Source organism: Coturnix japonica, chromosome 11 (genome assembly GCF_001577835.2).
Source record: "Coturnix japonica isolate 7356 chromosome 11, Coturnix japonica 2.1, whole genome shotgun sequence".
NCBI lineage: Eukaryota > Metazoa > Chordata > Aves > Galliformes > Phasianidae > Coturnix > Coturnix japonica.
This window is the reverse complement of record NC_029526.1, coordinates 13,742,741-13,764,346: the sequence shown is the minus strand read 5'-3', so window position 1 is coordinate 13,764,346 and position 21,606 is coordinate 13,742,741. Positions and strand designations below refer to the sequence as shown.

The 21,606-nt window shown below is 44.9% G+C and overlaps 1 protein-coding gene and 1 long non-coding RNA gene across 2 annotated transcripts in view; one reads left to right on the top strand and one right to left on the bottom strand.

Annotated features, from left to right (window-relative positions):
* Positions 1-14,813, bottom strand: part of CMIP (c-Maf inducing protein) — a 115,206-nt gene extending 100,393 nt beyond the window's left edge. The window contains exon 1 of the mRNA XM_015874155.2: positions 13,859-14,813. Within this exon, the coding sequence (XP_015729641.1) occupies positions 13,859-14,164 (306 nt within the window). The 5' untranslated portion in view covers positions 14,165-14,813. The remainder of the gene's footprint in view (positions 1-13,858) is intronic.
* Positions 14,814-15,505: 692 nt separating this feature from the next.
* LOC116653955 overlaps positions 15,506-21,606 on the top strand; it is a 21,288-nt gene continuing 15,187 nt past the window's right edge. Inside the window, exon 1 of the long non-coding RNA XR_004308616.1 lies at positions 15,506-16,665. This is a non-coding gene — a long non-coding RNA (uncharacterized LOC116653955). The remainder of the gene's footprint in view (positions 16,666-21,606) is intronic.

Here is a 21,606-nt window from a genome sequence, read left to right as displayed (position 1 = left end):
GTTTAATTTGCCTCAGCTATTTTTCCACACACGATTCAGAGCAGCGATACACTGCCAGGGAAAGCACTGAAATGTTCCAAAAGGCATAGATGAAGGAAAACTCATTTATTAGTGGATCTGAAAGGTACTCCTCATTACTTAAGCAGCATGCCACAAAGAATGTAGCTAGGGTGTTACAGCTGTTCCTGGTAAGCGCAGTGTTGAGACACACAACCAAAACCACCGTGAGCTCCTGGTGGAATTAGATGCCAGCAAGCATCTAGTGTCTGAGTCCAGCTCTAATGTTCTGGTTCTCCCATTGCCTCAAAGCACATAGCTGACAAAAAAAGGCATATCCTGCTCAGCCAGCTCCTCTTGGTCAAGAATCAGATCAACAGTCAAAAGATGTCATCAGCTTCAGAGCAACACACTTGGAAAACTCAGCCACCATACGGAAACTCAGTCTTTGATTCACTTTCTAGGCTGATGGCTGTAAACATGTACCACTTCCCCCCTTCTCCAGTGTAAATCTGCAAGCGCTGGGCTGCACTGTTTGTTTTCTGCTGCCTACACAACGTGTCAGATCTGCCTGCTAGGGACACGTTACTACCTACAGGAACGCGTTACCCAGTGATACATATGCTGCTATCCACCCCAGAACAGGCAAGGACCACACTCTGTATGGGTATCCTGTGCCACATAGGCTCACATGAATATAGAGATATGTCACTTGTGAGACCAGTGCAATCGTCACAGATGTTTATCGGCTATAAACAGGAAGCACCCAACCTTCTGATGCTCATCACTGAAGCAACCAGCAGCAAACAGTTCCCTCCTCATCTCCACTCAGAAGTGCATGTCTTTGTGCTGCTGCTGCCTCTGCCCTTCTAGCTGGCAGCACAGCAAGAAACAACTCAGGCTGCAAAGCAACAGGTTCAGCATGGAACCACTTGGAGGACAATATACAGAACTTTTTACATAACTTAAGACTCACACAAAGCCATTTTTACCTATATGGGTGAGGAAACAAAGTGATGTGACATCAGGCAACTCATGAGTCTCTTCAATTAATGTGTTATGCATAACGGAGCCTCCCAGGGAATTATCTGCAACCACGGCAGCACCTCATTCCCACCACCGTGTCCCTGAGAATGAATCAGATCAATTCCCACACTCTCGCTGTGGGCAGAGTGCAAAGGACTCTTCCCAATCTTTGTTGGTCAGGCAGTGGCTGGAATCAAAGGCTGAAACTACTTGCACACAACATTAAGTAGGGCTACTTTATTTTCTGCAACTATTTGAGCACAGTTATCTCCAGCTCTCCACTCCTTGTGTTGATTAGGGCTTACGCAGCAGGAGATAATGCTCCCATCCCACCTTCTTCAGGGAGCAACTGAACAGCGTGTCGTCCTTCGCATGGGAGTATGGCAAAGAGAATAACAAACAGTACTGAGATAACCTGTGGCTCCTGAACGGCAGGAGGCCTGTGAGCAGCACACCCCCAGCACCCAGCTGCATTTCAAACCAGCAGCAAAGCTGTCCTGGCCCAGGAATAGGGAATAGAATGAATCCTAAGATGAAGGAGAAATGGAACAGCAAAGGCTGAAGAAGACAGCATCACCAATTCATCCTGAGAGTCCAACGCACAGTCAAGCTCAGCACCATCCTGCAGCGAGACCCTGGGCACTGCTGCTGTTTCTGAACACGTCAGTCCTTTCCATAAAGTCGTGGGGAAATGGAAAAAGGGAGGAAGCGAGCTTTGAGATATGCGATATGCATCTTACTGATCAGTCACACAGAAGGGCAGAACATCAGCTACTCACACGTCAGGGCTCTCCCACGCAACTCAACTCCTCACTGCAATGCTATGCCAGTTTAAAACAGGCTTCTTCATTACTGAACTGCTCTAGGAGTCACAGAGGTGGACTGTCACCGCTTTCACACACATAAGGATACCATAATTCTCACCTAGAAGTATTTTTGCCAGAAGAGGCAGAAAATCTGTGTTACGACTTGAAGAAAGTCTTCGCTGAATACAGCTGGTAGTCTGCGCATGTGATCTGCAAACTAGAATCACTGGAATTTTAGGCCAGGAGGGTGTCACTGACTAATGAGGATTCTCCCTTCCCTCTGGAGCGTAGGTTTACAGAGGAAAAAGATCATGTTCTCCAGGCAAGTTTACACAAAATGATTCATCTCCAGCCAGCTGCAGTCAAGACATCTGCTTGCTTTCGCTTCACTGCAGGGAGATTCTCCCCCTCGCCTCCAAAGGAGGCCAAGATTATATCCAATCATAAAAAGAAAACGTCAGCAATTTGAAAAGCGAAGGCAGGTAAGCGACACAGAGGTCCCGAGGTCCCAGATGCACCTCTGGCCTGTTTAAAGCATGAAGCACACAGTGAATACTGTGCTGATGAAGCGCTATTTCATCAACAGCCTATTCACTTCCACATCAAGACATCACCACCGTACCCTGTGGTTCGCATGCAGCTCTGCCCAAGTACATGAAGGTATTTCTTTGTTTTGAGAATCCCTCGCACATTCCACATGGGATCAGGCAGACGGTCCTCATGTGGTCAAATAAAGTTTGTGAACCCATGCCTTTATAGCTTTTCCATATTAATCTGCACTCTGGGCATACATCCAATTAAAGCCTCATGTATAGATCACTAGGTTACTAACTGGCTTGCACGCTCGGGGGGAGGGGAAAATAACAAGCTCATGACTGCACAACTTAACACTGCCTGTGCTTTCACTTTTACATGCATGAATCTTTCTTAATCCAGTCTTACCATTAACAAAGAGTAATAACATTTGCTGAAGAGAAGCTCGGGCCCCCGCGTGCTGGAACACAGTAGCTAACGCTGAATGCATCTACATTAATGTTAACTCCAATGCAAAGACAAGGTCTTCTCACAAACACGCTACAAAAACAGGAAGCAAAGGGGAAAACTTTGCAGTGTTTGGAAACAGCAGAGCATTGTTTGTACAGGATTTTCTTACCAATGCAAAAAAAATCTGGCAACATGAAATCTGAGCACAGCAAGAGCCTCAGAGCAGACACAAGGGTCTCAAGACAGAAGCTCTCATAAGATCTGCAGGTACACGCTGTACAGGCAGGAAGATGCACAGGGTGCTTTATTTTTCCTATTTCTGCTAAGAAAGTCTGACAAGTAAAGAGACACAACCTCCCAAACGCTTGACGTTAAAGCTAGATAATGTAACACAACACTGCATCTTTATCTCAGTCGGAGTGAGCACGATAAGTGAAGAGGCACTAGGAAATGCATAATCCACTACATTTAAGTGTTTCCATCATTTTTCCAGCAGCATTCAGAAGGGCTGGCAGACAGTAGGAGCCTCACAGACTGCAGGCTGTGCAGCAGGGGAAGGAGTTGGGCTATGGACTTCAGCCCCACACGGTGAGTCACAACCACCACCACAGCCAGGCAAAGCCACCACCTCGGAGGCTTCTCAGCAGGAGTGCACAGATCACAGCCCTACTTCAAGCCTCTTCACATCAACCTTTCCTTGCATTCTCTTCCACCTTCAACCCACTTGGACATAGCAAATGTACAGGTATTACACAAGAGCTAGCACTGTCCCAATCCCAGCTCAGCCTGGGTATGAAACCCACCAGCCCAGGCCTTGTCCTAGAAAAAGCTCGGGTTCAAACCAACAGAGGATGACCCTATTCAGGAGAGCACCAGGAAGGGCTCGGTGTTTTCCCATGTCATCCATCTCCATGAGCAAGCAGCTTCATACATGGTCAACTCCCACGGCAGATTTGATTTCCCGAGATTTAAAGTACATTAGTCAATCCGAGTCACTGGGGACATTCGAAATAACTTGCAATAAATCAGACGAGATTAATTTCAAGGGAGGCAGTGACGTAGCACTGAAAGAAGCATACGTTAGCATTAGAAGACATTAGGAATATTTCTAAATGCCAGTAACTTGCTCTCCATAGACGTGTGACAAGAAGCCATTATGGTCTTCAGACAAATGCTGGGTTCCAGAGGAAAAGCGGTTACCTAGAAGGGGTATGTCAATATTTAATACCAAAGTGCATGTCTGGTCCTGCACACTGCTCCTCATTTCAAGCTTTTCCAGCATTATTTCCTGCTTCATTCACTGCAATCACAAAAGATTAATTACCCAACCTTAGAAAATGTATTTTCAGTCCGACCAGACATGCTGACTGTGTCCGTACTTTCACCTTCAGTATCAAAGTTCTGTGCCAGCATATGTTCTTTTCAACGTCCACATCATTTTGGTGCAAAGTAGAAGTGATTTTCAGCACCAGGGCTCCACTCAAGCCTCTTGTGCCTTGGGAGAGGAAAAAGAGCCCCTTCTGTGCCTATAGACATCAGAGGGTCTTTCACTAAAAATGTTAAAACTTTCCTCAAAAGTCATTCAATAGCAGGGACAAAAAAAGATGGATCTGAGATAACAACAAAGAGCTGAAAGAAGAACTAAACAAAGTAATGACTAGCAATTTATTCTTTTATAACGTCTTTCATCAGTGCTCCTCAGTTCCACACACTGGGAAGGAAAATATCCCGCTTGTGTTTCGAAACAGAAAGGACTAGGAATTGTCCGTGGAGCCCTTAGTACACAGCTGGAGCAGCTGGCCCTTTTGTAAGAAGGATGTGAAGAAACATCAGTCCGCCTGCACTGAAAATAAATGAGCTGCAGCTCCTTTTTCAATCCTGTTATTCCACCATAACATCTTCACTAAAGGCAGCAGTTCACAGCAACCGCGTGGATTTTCTTCTGGTTTAAACAATGACAGAATTCTGTCTGTAACACGATGCTTCTTTCTCTTTCCCCAGACATACAAATAGCCCTCCCTGGTCTATGTTGTTCTCAGATAAGGAACACTGTACTTGCTACATCTTCCAAAAGCCATCAACAGTCAGTTCGTACCCAAAATACAGACATTTGGCTATTGAGCACTACAGCAAAGACAGTGGTGGAGTTCCTTCAATAAAGTCCATCGAAACAGATGGAAATCTGCTGCAAAAGCAAATGCTGCTGTTCTTGAAAGTCAGTTCCCTCCTCCCACTGTCTCTCAGAGCTGGGACACTGAAGGAATGCTCAGATAGCAGGACACCATTGGGGCATCCTGGGCATGGAGCATCCTAAGGAGCCACACACTCGCAGCTCTCTGTCACCAACAACCAATGCCTGCTTTGGCATCGTAACAACCAGGGCAAAGAAAGCCTTCCTTGTCCAGCAGTCCCTCCAAGCTGCCAGGAACAACTCAATGCTCAGATCCCCAGCTGGAATAACAGACCCCAGCTCGAGGGGAAAAGCCTACGGACTTGCATCAGTTTGCACCATCTGAGCCCAGTGCATAGACCCAGTAGGTAAGAGGCCACACAACTTTCTACTTTCAGTTTCCTATCTGTTGCCAGCTTACAGCATGGTAGATGGAAACACATTTTGAGATGCCTCCGCAATCATATTCTACTCAAACAACTCCCAGATATAAGAGCTCAACCTCAGGATGTTTGTGTATTAAATGCTAGGCATGAGCAGGAGGGCAAACTGTTGATCATTGTCACAAACAGATCACAACACTGATTCTGTGGCAACTTTGCAAGATCACTCTCATGATAAAAACATCAGCGTAATTGAGGCTTCCCTGACTTACTCTTTACTCTTCTGAAATCAACCTTAATATCCCCTAAAGTAAAAGGTTGCCAGAAGAGACTACTACAATAATGTCTGAAGCACACACACAGCAAGAGCCTTGAACTGATTGCTGCTGGCTCCCCAGCAGGTACTTTCTCTGCAGGAAACCTGAAAGGCACTAAGAAAAGCACAGCCCTGTAGGCCACATTCTGGTGTCACTCTCCCTCACCTCCATTGATTTTTTTATGACATTTACAACCATTAAGAATATGAGTGGCTTCAGCATCAGAAAAGACAACGTGGCCTTGTGGCCAAAGACTCCTCATTGCTGTTCCTACCCCACCCGATTTATCATAAACATTACGTCAAGGCTCTTGAGTCAAAGCTGGCAGGAGGTGCCACAGTTTTCCTGTTGTCCCACCTTGGATGCTACAGGACCAACCATAGGTGGACCTCTCCAAAGGAGCTGCAGGATAAGCATGATAGCAGCAGACATGTCTGAGAAGTGTCATCTTTGACTCTTTGTTTTCCCCATTGACCAGAACACCTTTTGAGACAATTCAATCACAGCAAAGCCAAAATGCAAGGATCTGCAGAATTGAAGTGTTACACCACATCCAAAAATCATATATTCTGATTGTTTCAAAGGCCAAAAATAAGCCTTACTTTTTATTTTCGTTGTTCACAGATAGTCAAACATTCATATTTTGGGGAAAGAAAACTTACACACCCTTCGTATTTTGATTGAAGATTTGGATTTCATTGGGCAATATCCAAAGAAGTGCTTTCTTTTTTTTTTTTTAATAGCAGTTTCTACTTCACCATTAATGTCCATGCCCGAAAATGGATAACAAAGTCATTCTAGTCTTATTTTAGGTGCTTGTACAGATAAAGCAAGAACACAGCCTGCTCACAATACAGACTCTGTTAAAGCAGCAAACAAAAACCTTTGTGGTGCAACAGAACCCCATTACAACAGGAACCAGACTGGTAAGAGACACCTGGTGACCTCCAAAGCTTATATTTAAATAGCCAAAACAGAAATAGGCTGGGAGGAAAGGCACTGTGCCTTCCAAAACACAGCAAAATCACAGCTTCAGTGCTGAGAAAATTCTGCTCCGTATCATTCCAAATGTATTGTTGGGAACACACCATGGGTAACTTCAAGCAGTTTTTAGGCAAACAAAGAGTATCTTTCAAACCATCCTGCACATGCATTTAGCTAATTTATATGCTTATAAACAAATAAAGTATGAGATGACTTCTTTGTTGGCAAAATTCTTGCCTTATATTTGGGTTGACATCACTAGAAACCTGATCCAGAATATCTGCATACCTACTTGTATACACATACACTTCAAGAATGAGGATATCTGATGGATAAGAGAAAAAACATTTCTAATTATACCTTGCAGACACAACTTCAAGGCTTAAATATATATAGATAATCATGAATTCTCAAAAAAGTCTTAAATTCACCTTTCTCCAGGCAATGTTTATTGCACCACAACCCTACTAATTAATTGTTAACACACTGCAGCAGATTCCATGTTTTTCTTCCCCAGCTTTGCAAGGTCCAAAACAAATCTCTGATCTACACCTTGAGGGAGGTGTTCAGTTACTGTCCTTGTCAGGGCTATTAGATTGTAGTGAGCAGTCCTCATGTCCTCAGCCACATTTTTTTCCCCATAGAAGGGAGTCACGTTACCAGCTTCCCTCCAGGACAGCGTTGGTGGCATGAAATGGCTCATACAGCAGCAGTTTCCATACGGATCTATCTCACAAAGGTATCAGCAGTAAGCCTGTCTCCTGTAAAAGAGCCATCCACCCAAGTTCCAGTTGCTCAGCACCTACAGATCCATCAGCCAAAGAACTGGGGTTCCATTTTGTAGAGCTACACTGGCCCAGTCAGCTTAATGTGACAGTCACACATGGACTTCATTAAGTCCCTCACACTGCCTGGACCCTACATCATACTACAGATGTTACAAGCAGTGAGAGCTGATCCCCCTCCTCACGTTGCCCCACCAAAGTCAACAGAGCATGACAAGAACGTACATCACTGAGCATACTTCCAGTTCAGATCTGAGTCACTTACAACCTCTTGTGCTTCTTATGTTCCATTAAAAACAGGTACATGTCTACTAGACACACTTTAAACTCCACACTTTAATCTGCTGTCTGGCATCTCATCTGCTTTTGCACTTCACACTCTATGGCTCTGTCCCATCCGTCATGAGACAGCCCAAGGGCAAAGTCAAGAAATGACTGTAAATATGGGAAAGTCAGCTCTGGTAACTCCAAGTGTCCCCAAGCTTTGACACAGGACCCCCCTTTTCCCATATACGGAGGGTATTTTTAAATTCTCTTTTTTTTCTTTTTAAGCCCATGAAGTGAAGGCCTTTTAGTTTAGCATCTGGTTCTGACTTCATGTTTTTTTCTGCAACCACAAGAGCTAAACTTCACTCACCACTGACGTGCTCGGTTATAATGTATGCTTTTCAATTGTCTTTTCCTTTTCCTGGTATTGCCCCTGCATTCTTAAATATTGTGCAAAACAGGAACATTTTACACAATGATTTAATAATACATTGTTTTTGGCAGCAACCGCAGCCTGCCATGTTTCCCCCTCTTCTTCCTCAGCAGTTTAGTGGAACTCTGCACTGAAAAAGATCAGTTCCCCAGCCCAGTTAAAAAATAGAAAGACATGAAAATCCCCAACAGTTCCCATAGAGCAAGTGTTCCCATAGAGCAAGTGTTCCCCAACCCAGTTCACAGTATTTCTGTGACATGACCCCAAGGAATGGTTATTTTACTGGGAGCATACATGTACAGTAGTGCTCCACATGGATTATACACACTAAGGTATCAATCATCTTCCGATATGCAATTGCTTCTGGAACTAAGCACACTTATCTATAAACATACAGACGCAGAACAAAACCAATGCAACTGGCAATGCTCAAAACACTAACAAACAAGCCACAGCCTACCCACAATCTAATTGCTTCTAAAGAATCCAAAACACTTGAACTATTTGAGGTAGATCACGTCTTCCATAAATCCTATGTGGGAAGTTGAGCAAATCCTATTCATCCAGTTATGCTTACTAACACAGAAGACACAAGGAAATGAGAGAAGCCATTTTACTGTATCACGTTAAAACTCACCTGTTATTTAGGAAACTCAGATGTATAAACACACAGTGTACAGTAAATTAAACAGTTCCAAGAAGCACTCCTCCCTGTGTACTAAGCCTGCCACCTTTTTCCTCTGAAATCTCCCTCAATATACACAGTTCTACCCATGACTTTGACAGGGACCAAGGCTTCAGCCTCTAACAACACAAACCTGAGTGTCTCTTGGGAGCCTGGTACAGACCAGGCACTTGGCTGAGCCTATGACCTCTGCAAAACTCCATGCTGTTTTGGTGCTTTGCACATCCATTCCTAGAAGGACCGTTCCCAGTCTCTGATGATCCCACAGGCTCTTTCCACCTCTGGCTACCACAAAACAAGCAAAGCTGATCTCCCAGCCCCACAGCGGGATGCTGAGCTCTGCTGGTCCCTGCAGATGCAGGATGAGGTCCCCAGTGTGCAGCATTACCCCACACGGTGCTGAGCACCACATCTTTGCTCCCCAGCCATAAAGAAAAGTGAGGCAGAAGTATTTCTGAGTATCCCTTCTATTTATGCCCCTAAACACATAAAATTTACTGGCTGTGTATTAACACCAACAGCCTCAAGAGCTCTCACTCTATGAATGAATGTAGCTTCTGTTTTCATGTTTTATATACGTTCTATAACATTTAAACACAAACCTTAACACTACTGACATGTAAATATGCTTTTTAACCACTGTAGGAACGATACATTCAAAGGTGTGTTTGATAGGCATTAAACAGCTTTGAAGAAATGCCATTTTAGGTTTTCTCATGCCCAGCTGTAGACTGAGTTCTCACAGCAGACCCCATTAAGTCACCAAGAGAAACACGGGGTTTGCTAATGCAATGCAATGGCAACGGGGTAAACCTCATCGGGCAGAAGCACCTACACCCCAAACCTACAGCTACCACTTCTTATTGAATACAAACACGGCCACCAGTATAAAACAACGATAAATATTATCTTAGAATATTAATTAATGTTCCATTGTTATACTGGATTGCAATGAAGTATTTTAAACTGTTTGGTTATTGATGCACTCATATTTGCTACAATGACGGCAGGCCCATCAGGCTCACTTTAAGTCAGAGCCTCATTAATAGCTCATGACTGAGATCAGCACTTGCTTTACAGAACAGACCATTTACTTGTTTTATTCTTACCCTGCCTTATTCATTATCATTCTGTTTTCAGTCTGGATAATAGTCGATATTCCCTTTCCAGGAAAGATTTAAAAGAATTCTCCTTATAAGACTGTTTTGAAACTCGGGAGTTGTGCACAATGCTTCCCACTTGAGCTAATTGTTTTTCAAGGGAAATTTAATTTCAAAAAGCGTGTTTTTCTAACTAATGGGAACCTGCACTAAAGTAAACAATGAGTCGGGCTTGATAGGAATTTTCGCTCTCTCTTTGTAACAGAAGGAAGGAAAGCCGTGGACCAGCACAATGAAACGCAGGCAGCAGCAAAATCATTGCATTTTAAAAAACAATTAGAAGACGATTTTCTACTCCACTTCTCCTATTTGAAACAGATCATCCTGCCCTGCCTCATTGAATATTAATTGCGTGTGTTCTTTTCTCTAGAAGAAAACATTAAATGCAGCTCCCTAACTCATGCTCTTGTGTCAAGTACGTTTCGTGTCAATAAACTATTGTTCTCATAGATCATCTTTGCCCTGGAAATAATATAAGAGGCACTCCAGTCTTTTCAGGTTTGCCACCAGCTTTGAACATGACACTGAACTTACCTGCCAAGGGGAAACCTGGAAATCTGAAATGAGTGTGAAAAGCCAAAGTTTCCACCTCCTTGAGGGACATTAATGAGTAACTTCATGGTTTTAATTATGTCTTATCTTCCCAGCTGGGAATTAGAGAGGTCATCCCTAGCCAGCAAAAGCGAATTGCTTATTTATTCCTTCCTCGTCTGCCGCACATACAAACACACCTCAGGGCCTCCTGCTAATCCAGCACCTTAAAACCCACCATCCTCAACATCTTTTCTCAACATCTTTCCCTGCCGGGACAAGAAGAAGCATGGAAAAGAACAGAAGAGAGGCGTGAAAGGGACGGGGCAGAAGGATATCACACGTTCAGCTTCACCTGCCACCTTTAAACCAGTGAACGTTAAATTTTAACGTCGCTGCTGAAGATAGCAGTAGTTTGCTCTTCTACAACAACAACAACAAAAAAGCACTGAAGAAATATTCAATTGGATTTTATTCCTTTGTTTTTATTATCGTTGCCCTTCAAGCTGCGCAAGGACAGATCTTTGTGGAAAAAAAATTAGCAAGGGCAACACTTTTAGGTTTGGGAAGTGTTTATAAAATAAACGTTATTCGTCCCATGGAGAAGAAAGTCAGATTCATCCCTAAGCAAGCACGTAAAGTTTGTAAGTATCAAGATTTCCTACTGGGCTTAAAAAGAAAAGCACAAGACAAAAGAAAGCAATGCAGATTTGTATTGACCTACACTGAGAAATACCCTTAAACAGTACAGGAATGAAAGCTTGGCCAGGATGGAAGGCTGCTGGTGAAACCGTCCTGCCTTTAAGTAACCAGTTCTTTGAGTAAAGAGAAACCTGAAGGAAACAATGTAAATCACATCAAGTAGCAGCACCTACACTGCTCAACTCCACATACTCATTTGTTCCCATGTAACTGAACCCTCCGCTAATTCAGAATCCACTGTCAGCGCTGCTTGTAGATGAGCATGGGCTTATTTTAATTGAAAGACACTTGTAATAACACCAGAAAAAAAACGTTTTGTAAAGAAAATTCATTTCTCCTGTCAATGCTTTGCTAAAATGTGATGTCCCAAACATTTGTTCCGCTGCATTCTTGCATGGTGCTTCCTTTAAAGAATGCTATTTTGTCAGGCACAAAACAAGTCGCTGCTGAATCGAGGCTGGGAAGTAGCCACCTCTTGCCAAAAAAGCTGTAGGTAGAGTCTCAATATTCATGTTGAGATGTGGGAATATATTGCATCCACCAGAAAAAGCAGCAGTGAACAATCCATACACAAACGAGAGGCAGCTCCACAGCCCTTGAGCTAACACTGACATGTAGGAGGCTGCGTGGAGACCTCCATTCAAACACACGTTTCAGGTGATACTGAGAACGCCTGGCATCACCCAACCACCCATTCACTGTACTCACAGACATCACCTCCCAGATCTGGATTTAGGTGTCATCACCGCTCTAGCTTTCAAATGCAAAACAAAGTGATGTTATTTTCCTGTTCGATTTTATTCATGTTATAGGGAATGCAGTAAAACTCGTCGTGCCAGAGGATTTGCAGAGAGAGACGATGTGAAGATTAATTAGCAGCTGCTCATAAAACACCCCGGCTATGGAAAGCCCTATGTGTAAAAATGACCTTGTTATCAGAGCTGCTCTCTGTGCTCGCATCAATGGAAGGGATGGATATTTTTCTTCAGCCCTCTAAGACCAAATCAATTGAATCGTGATATCTACCAAGGGCTGTGGGAGGTTCTGGCCTTGTGCCCATCCCCCACTTCTGCAGGGGGAACACACGTTTTGTCCCATTTCCATGTCTTGTCCCTCATTTCCACACGCTTTGCTTTAGTCACATCTTTCCATCTCCAAAAAAGAGGAAGATGGAGATAGCGTGGAACCAAGCCACCTGCTGAGCACACCATGCACACGTTCAGGTAACAAGTGAACACAAACCGCACCCCAGTTCCCTCAATTACTTCCTATAAAACACAGCATTTCAAATATCAAAGCTCAGATATCCCTGTGAACCGCAGCGCTTACTCAGAGACCCAGCACTGGAAAAATAGAATTGATAAGGCGTAACACCAAGCACAGAGAGCCCTGCTCAACAAAATGGAGCCTGAGATGGTACACGCAATGCTCTGCTATCTACTCGCTCCTTCTTCGCCTACAACAATTAGCAATGCCATCGCATTAATTAAAGCACCACCCTGAAGGACTTGAGAAATCTTTTTGGGGGATGATTTCTTGGGTGGCAGCTGTGCCAGCGAGCAGAGCTTGGCGTCTCCTGCACAAACACAACTTCATGCCTAAGTATTGCTACACCGCAGAGATCTGTGGCTGGAGCACCATCACACTTCTTTGCTCAGATGCTCAGACACAGCCACCAGCTGGGGATGCTGCTGGGCAATCACCCCGTCCCCACCATATCCAACTTCCCCTAGTGTAAACGGAACCTCCTTAAAACAAGGAACTGCAAAGAACTACTCATGCCCGCATCTTTTGGGGCCTTCCTCCTGCAACACTCACTCAAGGCTTCCTTCTCCTTCACACAGCACTTCTACAGAGCAGAGAACCACATTCCCTTGCAGACAGCCTCAGCAGCACGGTGCAGGCTGTATGGAGGTGTCAATATGGCACGAGGAGCCATAGTGAATACAGGCAGCTGGCCTAACTGTGGGCATGGCACAGCGTGTCTGCAGGGCCAGGCAGGAGGGATGTGTATTTACAGGGTGATGAAGGAAGGATGTGCATCTACAGGGCGATGCAGAAGGGACATTTATTTGCAAGGAGGTGCGGGAGGACGCGTGTTTGTAGGGTGATGCAGAAGGAACGTCTGTTTGAAGTGCAATGCAGGAGGGGAAGTGTATGTAAGGGTGATGCAGAAGGAATTGTGATTGCAGAGCGATGCAGAAGGGATCTGCGTTTGCAAAGCAATGCATGAGGGATGTGTAATTTGCAGAGGGATGCAGAGGGACCATTCATTGACGTGAAAAAATCCTTATTGCACTAGATGAAGCCTATCTCCATTCACCCTTCCTGCGAACCCACACAAAAGCCAATGCACATTGATACCGCGAGTGTCCTATAGGAAGGCCAGAAGGAAACCATTGAGAAAAAACGAGGCGTGTAAAAAAAATAAAAAATAAATAAAGAAGGAAAAGAATAAAAAGGCAGGAGGGGGGCACGATGGAAGCGGCCCCAGGTCAGAACCTGCGTAACGCTGCGCTAAGGGCCATAGCACGAATCGGGGGCTCCATCCCCACCGACACGGAGCCCCGGGCCCATTGATTGCCGTGGGCAATCGCGTTTTCACCCCGAATCTCCGTTCTAACTCACCGTGGCCGAAGCGACGGCGCTGTCCGCCAGGGTCAAATGGTGCGGCTCCCACCTCCGTAGGAACTTGGAGGTGAGGATCTTGCTGAGAAACGTCCGGGGGTGCCGGATGACGCACACCTGGATGTCCCCCTCCTGCAGCAGTTTGTATCTCATGCCGTTGCAATGCAGCAGGGCCCGGCGACACGGGGCGGCTGCGGGGCGGGTGCCCTCGGGGCCCGGCGGCGGTTCAGCGGGGAGAGCTCTGCCGTCCTCTGCGCGTTGACCGCGGTCTCCGGAGCCGCCGCCGCCGCCGCCGCTACGATCCATCGCGGCTGAGGGGATGGCGGCGGGCGGAGGCGGGGAGAGGAAAAAAAAAAAGAAACGAGATCCGACCCCACGCGGCGGGCTCAGAAATTTAAATCGAGAAAAAAAAAATAATAAAAAAATTAAAAAATTAAACCAAAAAAAATAATAATAATAAAAAGAGAAGCAACACGACCCGCCGGGCAGGGAGAGGGAGCGGGTTGTAAAGGGGAAGCGATCAGAACCCCAATTCAAACTTCCCCCTCCGCCCCGTGGCGGGGCCCCGCGTTGCTCCCGCAGCGCCACATCCACGGCCGGATCCCGGCGGGGGCTGCAGACAAAAGGAGGCGGCGGTGGGAGCTCGGCGCGGGGCTGCGGGGCGATCGGCCGCGGCTCCTTCCTTCCAACCGGGGCGTGTGCGCGTGTGCATGTAGGTGGGTGCGTGGGTGCCCGAGCGTGTGTGTGTGTATGTATGTGAGGAGGGGCGGCTTTCTGTGTGTGTGTGTTCGTGTGTTTCTCTATGTGTTGTATGTGTGTTGTATGTATGTATGTATGTATGTATGTGTGTGTGTGTGTGTGGTGTCCCCGCTCGCCGACACCGCGGGAGGAGGCGCTGAGAGGACGGAGCGCTGCCCACCCACCGCCTCTCTCCTCTCCCCGAAGCCGCTCCGGGAGGAACCGATTGGTTCCGCCGATATCACGTGCCGCCCTCCCTGACGTCAATGGCTGCGGAGCCGCCGAGGGCAGCGGCGGTGGCGGCGCTTCCCGCGCAACCCTCCCTCCACTGTTCTCCACAGAGGGACCGAGCGAGGCGGGGCGGACATGAGGGAACCGCCCAGGGAAGGGAGGGGATGTGCGGGCACACCTGGATGACTGGGAACTGCCCTCTGCCCTGAGGGAAAGGCTGGTGTTGTGTTTAATCGAGGTGAGGCGTCCGGCTCCTTCAGTCCTATGGAGCCTTGGGGCTGTGCGATGAGCCAGCGGTCCAAAGGCCAGTGTAGTGTCAGGCTGTGGATCTTGCTTCCAGATTCCTGTCCTGAACCACCACACTGTGACCAGGAACATGTATCAAGCAATACACATGTGTTACTCAATGTTGGGATGCATCACATTGGGCACAGCTGAAGTCATGACAGGAGAAATGCACTGGGCTGCTTCAGCTAGAGTCAATATTAAAGGTTGAAACTCCCTGCTAATGGAAATCTAATGAACCACCACACCGTGACCAGTAACATGTATCAAGCAATACACACACATTACTCAATGTTGAGATGCTTCACATTGGGCACAGCTAAAGTCAGGACTTGAGGAGAAATGCACTGGGCTGCTTCAGCACAACAGTCAGAGGAAATCTAAATCTTAAAGGTTGAAACTCCCTGCTAATGGAAATCTAATGAACCACCACACCATGACTAGTAACATGTGTGTTTCAAACAATACACGCATTACTCAATGTTGGGATGCATCGCATTGGGAACATCTAAAGTCAGGACTTGAGGAGAAATGCACTGGGCTGCTTCAGCACAAGAGTCAATATTAATCTTAAAGGTTGAAACTCCCTGCTAATGGAAATCTAAATCTTAAACATTGAAACTCCCTGCTAATGGAGGTGTGTGATTCCAGCAGACACATCACCTGCCCAAGAGAAAACTCCCATCTGAAACTCACATCAGGAGCCACACGGTTACAAACTGGAGAGACGAGCTGTGACTGGAAGGGTTGGGAGCTTTTGCCATCAGCCTTTTTTTGCTGGCGACTGTCAGAGACAACTCCTGACTGCATGGTGCACAGTTCTGAGTGTGTCCATCATGAGTGTTGCTATAAAGCCATTGTGTTGAAATAGGCTTGCGTCTGACGGCAGAATTGCTGGGTAAACGCTTTCAGCAGGGAAGGGTTTTGTAACCTATCGATACTAGCAAACTCTATGAATACTTTTGTTGAATGTCTGTGTTGAAATGATCTAGAAAAGTCTAGGAAGTTACCAGGGCAATTCTAAGTACCAGGCTCTAGAACCATGCACAGAACTGCACAACTTGCATACACTCACCTACAGCAACGCTTCTGTCAGTCAGAACTGTAACCAATGTGACTATTTTGGTGCAGGTTCGTGCAAACGAGCCACCTGCTCAAACCACTGCTTTAAATCTACCAGAATTGTCAACCCTGGCAGCTGTCTGCCAATAGAAGGGCACTATGCAAAGAGTCTGTGAATTTCCTTGCAATTCAGAGCAGAGGTTTTTCAACTCGTGTTTTACGGGAGGAAACAAAAAAAGCAACTGGTCTACAGCAGCCAACGCATGACTTAGCTGGCAAGATCCAGGCTTTTGCTTAAAATCTGCAGCTTGATGTTGAAATTCACTGAGATATATTGCAAAAGGGCAGCGCATCAGGCAGCACCACTGCTAGCAAGTCAAGGACACAGCTCCAGGACTCAGTGGTGCTACACGTCTGCAGCTCATTGAATCCATGCTCCTACGCTGCAGGTGATCTCTGAAGGAAATTCAGCACAGAACAGTAAGATCAAGGTAGGAAATCTCACATTGCATGCCAGCATGGGGCAACCAAAAGCCCTGATGAGTGAAATCAAAACACGCTGCTCGCTGAAATGTGCTTCAGCCATTCAACCTGAAGCAAATGTGAGCCAAAGCTGAGCACATTAAAACTTGAACCCCTTTCTCATATTCCATATAAATTATACAAAGCAGAAGCTGGATGTCTTGCCTTCCCTGTGTGAACAAAATAGATCTGGGAGTGTTGGTCAACACTCGGTTGAACACAAGCCATAGCAGCGTGCCCAGGTAGGTCAATGGCATCCTGGCTTATGTAAAAAATAGTGTAGCCATCAGGACTAGGCAGGTGATTGTCCACATGTACATGATAAGGCCACGCTTCAAAACTGTATTCACTTGTGTGCCCCTCACTACATAAAAGACATCAAGGCCCCGCAGTGTGTTCAGAGAAGGGCAATGGAGCTGGTGAGGGGTCTGGAGCACAAGTTGTATGTGGAGTGGCTGAAGGAGCTGGGATTGTTCAGTCTGGAGAAGAGGAGGCTCGGGGGAGACCTTATAGCTCTATAACTACCCAAAAAGAGGTTGTGGCCAGGGGCATTAGCCTCTTCTCCTATGTAATAGTGACAGGACAAGAGGGAACGGCCTCAAGTCACACCAGGGGAGGTTCATGTTGGATATCAGGAAAAATTTATTCTCCAAAAGAGTATTCAGGAGATGGAACAGGCTGCTCAGGGGAAGTGGTGGAGTCACCATCCTTGAAAGTGTTCAGTAAGCATTTGGATGTGGTACTGAGTGACATGATTTACTGGGGAAATGGTGGTGGTATGTGGACAGATGGACTGGATGATCTTGGGGGTCTTTTCCAACCTTGGTGACTGTATGATTTTGGCTCTATGCAGCCCAGCAGACACCTCAGCTTTACATGTACCACAGTATTGCAAAGTGATATTTGGGGGTCATTGTGGTTTGGAGTTTTTTAAATTTTCTTTCAGGAATCTAATTTTTATGAGCAGATACATCAATGTGTTAGAACAAAAACAATGTGATTCTGAAGGAAAAGAAGATGGGTAATTTGTGAATACTGTTCAGTGCCAATAACACAGGCTGTAGAGCAGTGGGGGGGCTGGAAAACCCATGAGAAAACATTTAAGATGCCAAAATGTAAGCAGGGAAAAAAGCTGTTGCCTAAAGGCACCTTGTATGAGAGTATACCCATGCAGTAGCACTGTGTGACAAGCTAAATGAGGGGAGTCAGGAAGCAATTGCAATGGGGGCCAGAGCACTCTCCCCAAAAGGATTAGCTGGGTTCGTATTATGATTTCAAAGGGAAAGCTAGAAAGGTGAATAAGGTAAGTCTTTATTCCACCTTTGCATGATTCCTGATTTGTTTTACAGAATATCATGATATCAGGCAAAATCTTCCTGCAGCCCAGTCAAAGAGGAAAGAAATCAAATCTGCTTCTGTTGTTTCACTGAAATTTTCTGTTGGAGGCTGGAAGGGCCTACTACGTTCATACTTGCTATAGGAAAACAAAAACCACAATAAAACAAAACAAGAACCCCACTGCTATTGTAGGCTCAACAAGTCCCTGAGAGATATCAGTACAGAAATGCAAAGTGTTTTGGTTTTTTTTGCCAAACAGAGAAGCACCAGGAATTCCCAACTTGTATTCAGTATCCATTTAGACTCTTACACAGCAGCTGTCCTTCTCATATTTTAATCCTTGATGCACACTAGAGATAATGGAGCTTTCTTCCCTTATTCACAGAGGTGCTGTGTGGATTATGGAATTCGTTAGTCAATGCTTGTAAATTGCCACTGTTGACTCAGAGCAAATTCCTGCTATCAGACTCGGTAGTCAGCTCATTTTCATAACAATGCTGTATTGTTAAAAATACTTTTAAACCACTCTTCGGTGAAACTGGGGAATACAATACATTCAGGCAAACATATAAAACATAAAAGAGATGCTGTATCAATAATGCTAGAAATCCTGCATTTGAAGTTTGAGTTAATCACTGCAGTGGCTCCTTAGGAAGGTACAGCGAGTCATAAAACAGAATTGTTTCCCAAAAGGAGTGATGGACATTTAAAACCTATCTAGATAACGATAAAAGAAACCACCCTGCAAGGAGCAGTTCTGTATTTGCCTCTGAGGGAAGGACGGGCTTGATTAAGGCACCATCAATCACAAGCGCATAAAATCAAGATTGCATTTACAAGCATGTCTTACCCTAATTTCTCAGCACTCACTTCTAAGCCTAGCGTCAATTTTGGGAGACACCTCCACAGGTGAAGTCATAAGAGGGAAATCAGAGTCCAGTGTGACATCCCTGCCATTCACATTTCTGCTTCTCTCAAGTTTACTCCATCACTGTGTTCTTGCTTTCCCAGCAGATGCAAATAACAGTATGGGGCTAACAGTGTGCCAGGCAGACTCTGGTTACAAACGTATCTTTGATTCCTCTCTGACACAACACACACTTCTGAGTGCATGCTGCAGAAATCATGGCTTTTTTACTGCCTGTCACCATCAGACGTTCTGTATGTAGGATGAAGCTGGTGGTATCAATTGCTAGAAGGAGCCTGCCATCTGCTGATCTGAACAGTGCTCCAGTCTGACTTTTACCTGGTATTAGTAGGATGGAGCACTATACAAAGAAGGCTAAAAACTGTCTGAGCTGAACCAGCATTAACAGACTTGCTGTGGTGAGGGATTTATTTAAGTGGAAAGAGGAAGTCTCAAGTCTATATTCTCAAGTCTAAGTCTGAATGGGACAAACAGAAACAAAAAGGCAACTAAAATAAACCGACAAGTAGATAGGAAGGAAATCAGCAGAAGATACAGAGGAAGAGGTAAGAGCCTAAAGTTTCTTCTCTGCTTTGCTGCACCCAATTAGAGAGCACAAATAAGGTACCAGCTACTGTCCTCCCACATCACCATTCTAAGTGACAGCAGCCTTAAGTGGTAAACTTCTCCCTTACTCATTTCTCACTACCTTCTTTTAGGGTCACCCGCATATCTAGGCATGGAAAAAGCCCTGGAAAAAAAAAGAAAAGCTTCCAACAGAATTCATCAGGCTGTTGCCTTTTTCCTTTAAGATGTACGTAAAAGCTTTTATTTGGCAGGACTTGGTGAAAAGTCACTATTTCCTTTAAACTGCATTATCGTTACCTCGTCTTCCCACCTCCAGCTAATACTTCCTATTCCATCAATAGGTCACATCCTAGCAGCTATTCCAAGCTGTGAGTGCTCATCAATCCAAAATGCACTGTTGGGTATTAACACCCATAAAACATCACTGTAACACAGAATAAGCATTAAAAGTCCAAAGGAAATGGGATATGATGCAGAGCTGTGGGCTGGCCACAGTAAGGTGAAGTTTCCCCAAAACAGAGGAAGAACAACTAAGAAAGAAAAAGGTAGTTCACAGATTAGGGAAGTGTATATTCAGTCACTGAACCAACACACGGGGGAAGTGAAATGAGAAGTGGAAGAAATGCTGAAAGTCTTGGATGTTTTCAAAAGACATGAGAAAAAATAAAACAAAAAGCAGAGTGTAAAAGAGTATCAGCAGGATTAGTATCCATGGATTCTCTGGTGAAGAGAATCGTTTCTTGGAAGAAAAGATTAAAAAATGTTCTTAATTGTTCTTTTTATTATCTTTTTATTACTAAATAGTGTGTTTCAGCTGTTTAAATGCAATGTTACACAGAATGCAGCTGAAACTCTCCCACCGGTCCTCAGTCCTTTCTTAATGTGACGTTCATATGAACAGGGTTCTGATGTGAAGTATGAACTCTCACCTGATAACAGTGCACACCTGGTGCTGGTGCCTTTGTTGTGCTGAGCACTTTCTGAATACACATAAAGGCTGTCCTTGGACCATGAATTCTATGAAAACAAATACAAAGGGCAGAGACAAGCATCAATTTAATGCACTTGGATTTTTTCATGATTTACAGGTTCCCAGATACAAGTAATGAAATCAGCTGTCGGGGCGTGCTTTGGTAATTACACACCTTTTTATTTTTATCAGCTGGTTTCTTGAAAGCATAATATCCTTGTAGTCTTGGTAATCTAAGGGGAAAAGGAGAGAATAGCAATGATGTGCTTAGGTCAGTCCCCAGCTGACATGCAACAGAGCAACACGATGACAAATCCAGAGATTTATATGAAAAGAACAGATGGTCAGTAATGGTAGGATTCACCCACGTAGACAAACTGTACTATACACCTAAAAGAAATGCATCAGATATCACATCTAGGGGGGGAAGGAAAAAAGGAAAAGAGCATAGAAAAGAATAACAATGCATATGGATTTTGTAGTGCCTAAGGCTGACCACAGAAATCAGAGATTCTGAGAAACCCCACTATTGCAAAAGGGAGGCATTCTCAATGTCTTATCAGTGTAAAAGGTTATTTTTTATAACATACTGTTGGAGGTTTTTGTTAATGCTCTAGCATGTTTTAAAAGACAGGTAAAGAAGGGTATTGTAGGAAAAATTCACCTATTTAGCACCAGCATTTGAATCCTTTGGTATGACCTTGGGAGTACTATGGAGAGCACAGCTGAAAAACAACTTGCAAATTGGTTAACCCCATTAGCACATTGTAGCAACAGAGATATCAATTCATATCACATCCACACAGGTGATGGGAGGGAGGAGCTGCAGGAGGTGGTCCATGGAACTGTGCAGCTGGGCTGGGTTGTCATCAACAGCAGCAGAATAAAGGCATTGTGTGGAGCAGGTCTTGTTTGTGAGCACAGACAGTGTGAGTTGGGCCTCTTTTTAGTTCTGTTGTCAAAAGAAAAGAGCATCAGCAGTTCTAAAGGCTATCTGAATTTTGACAGTGAAACAAGAAATAGCACTTGTGATGTTAGCAGGAGGTGAACTGCACAGGAAAGTGTAAGTAGGGATCATAGGGGTGGTTTAATGGAATGTTTGGAGGC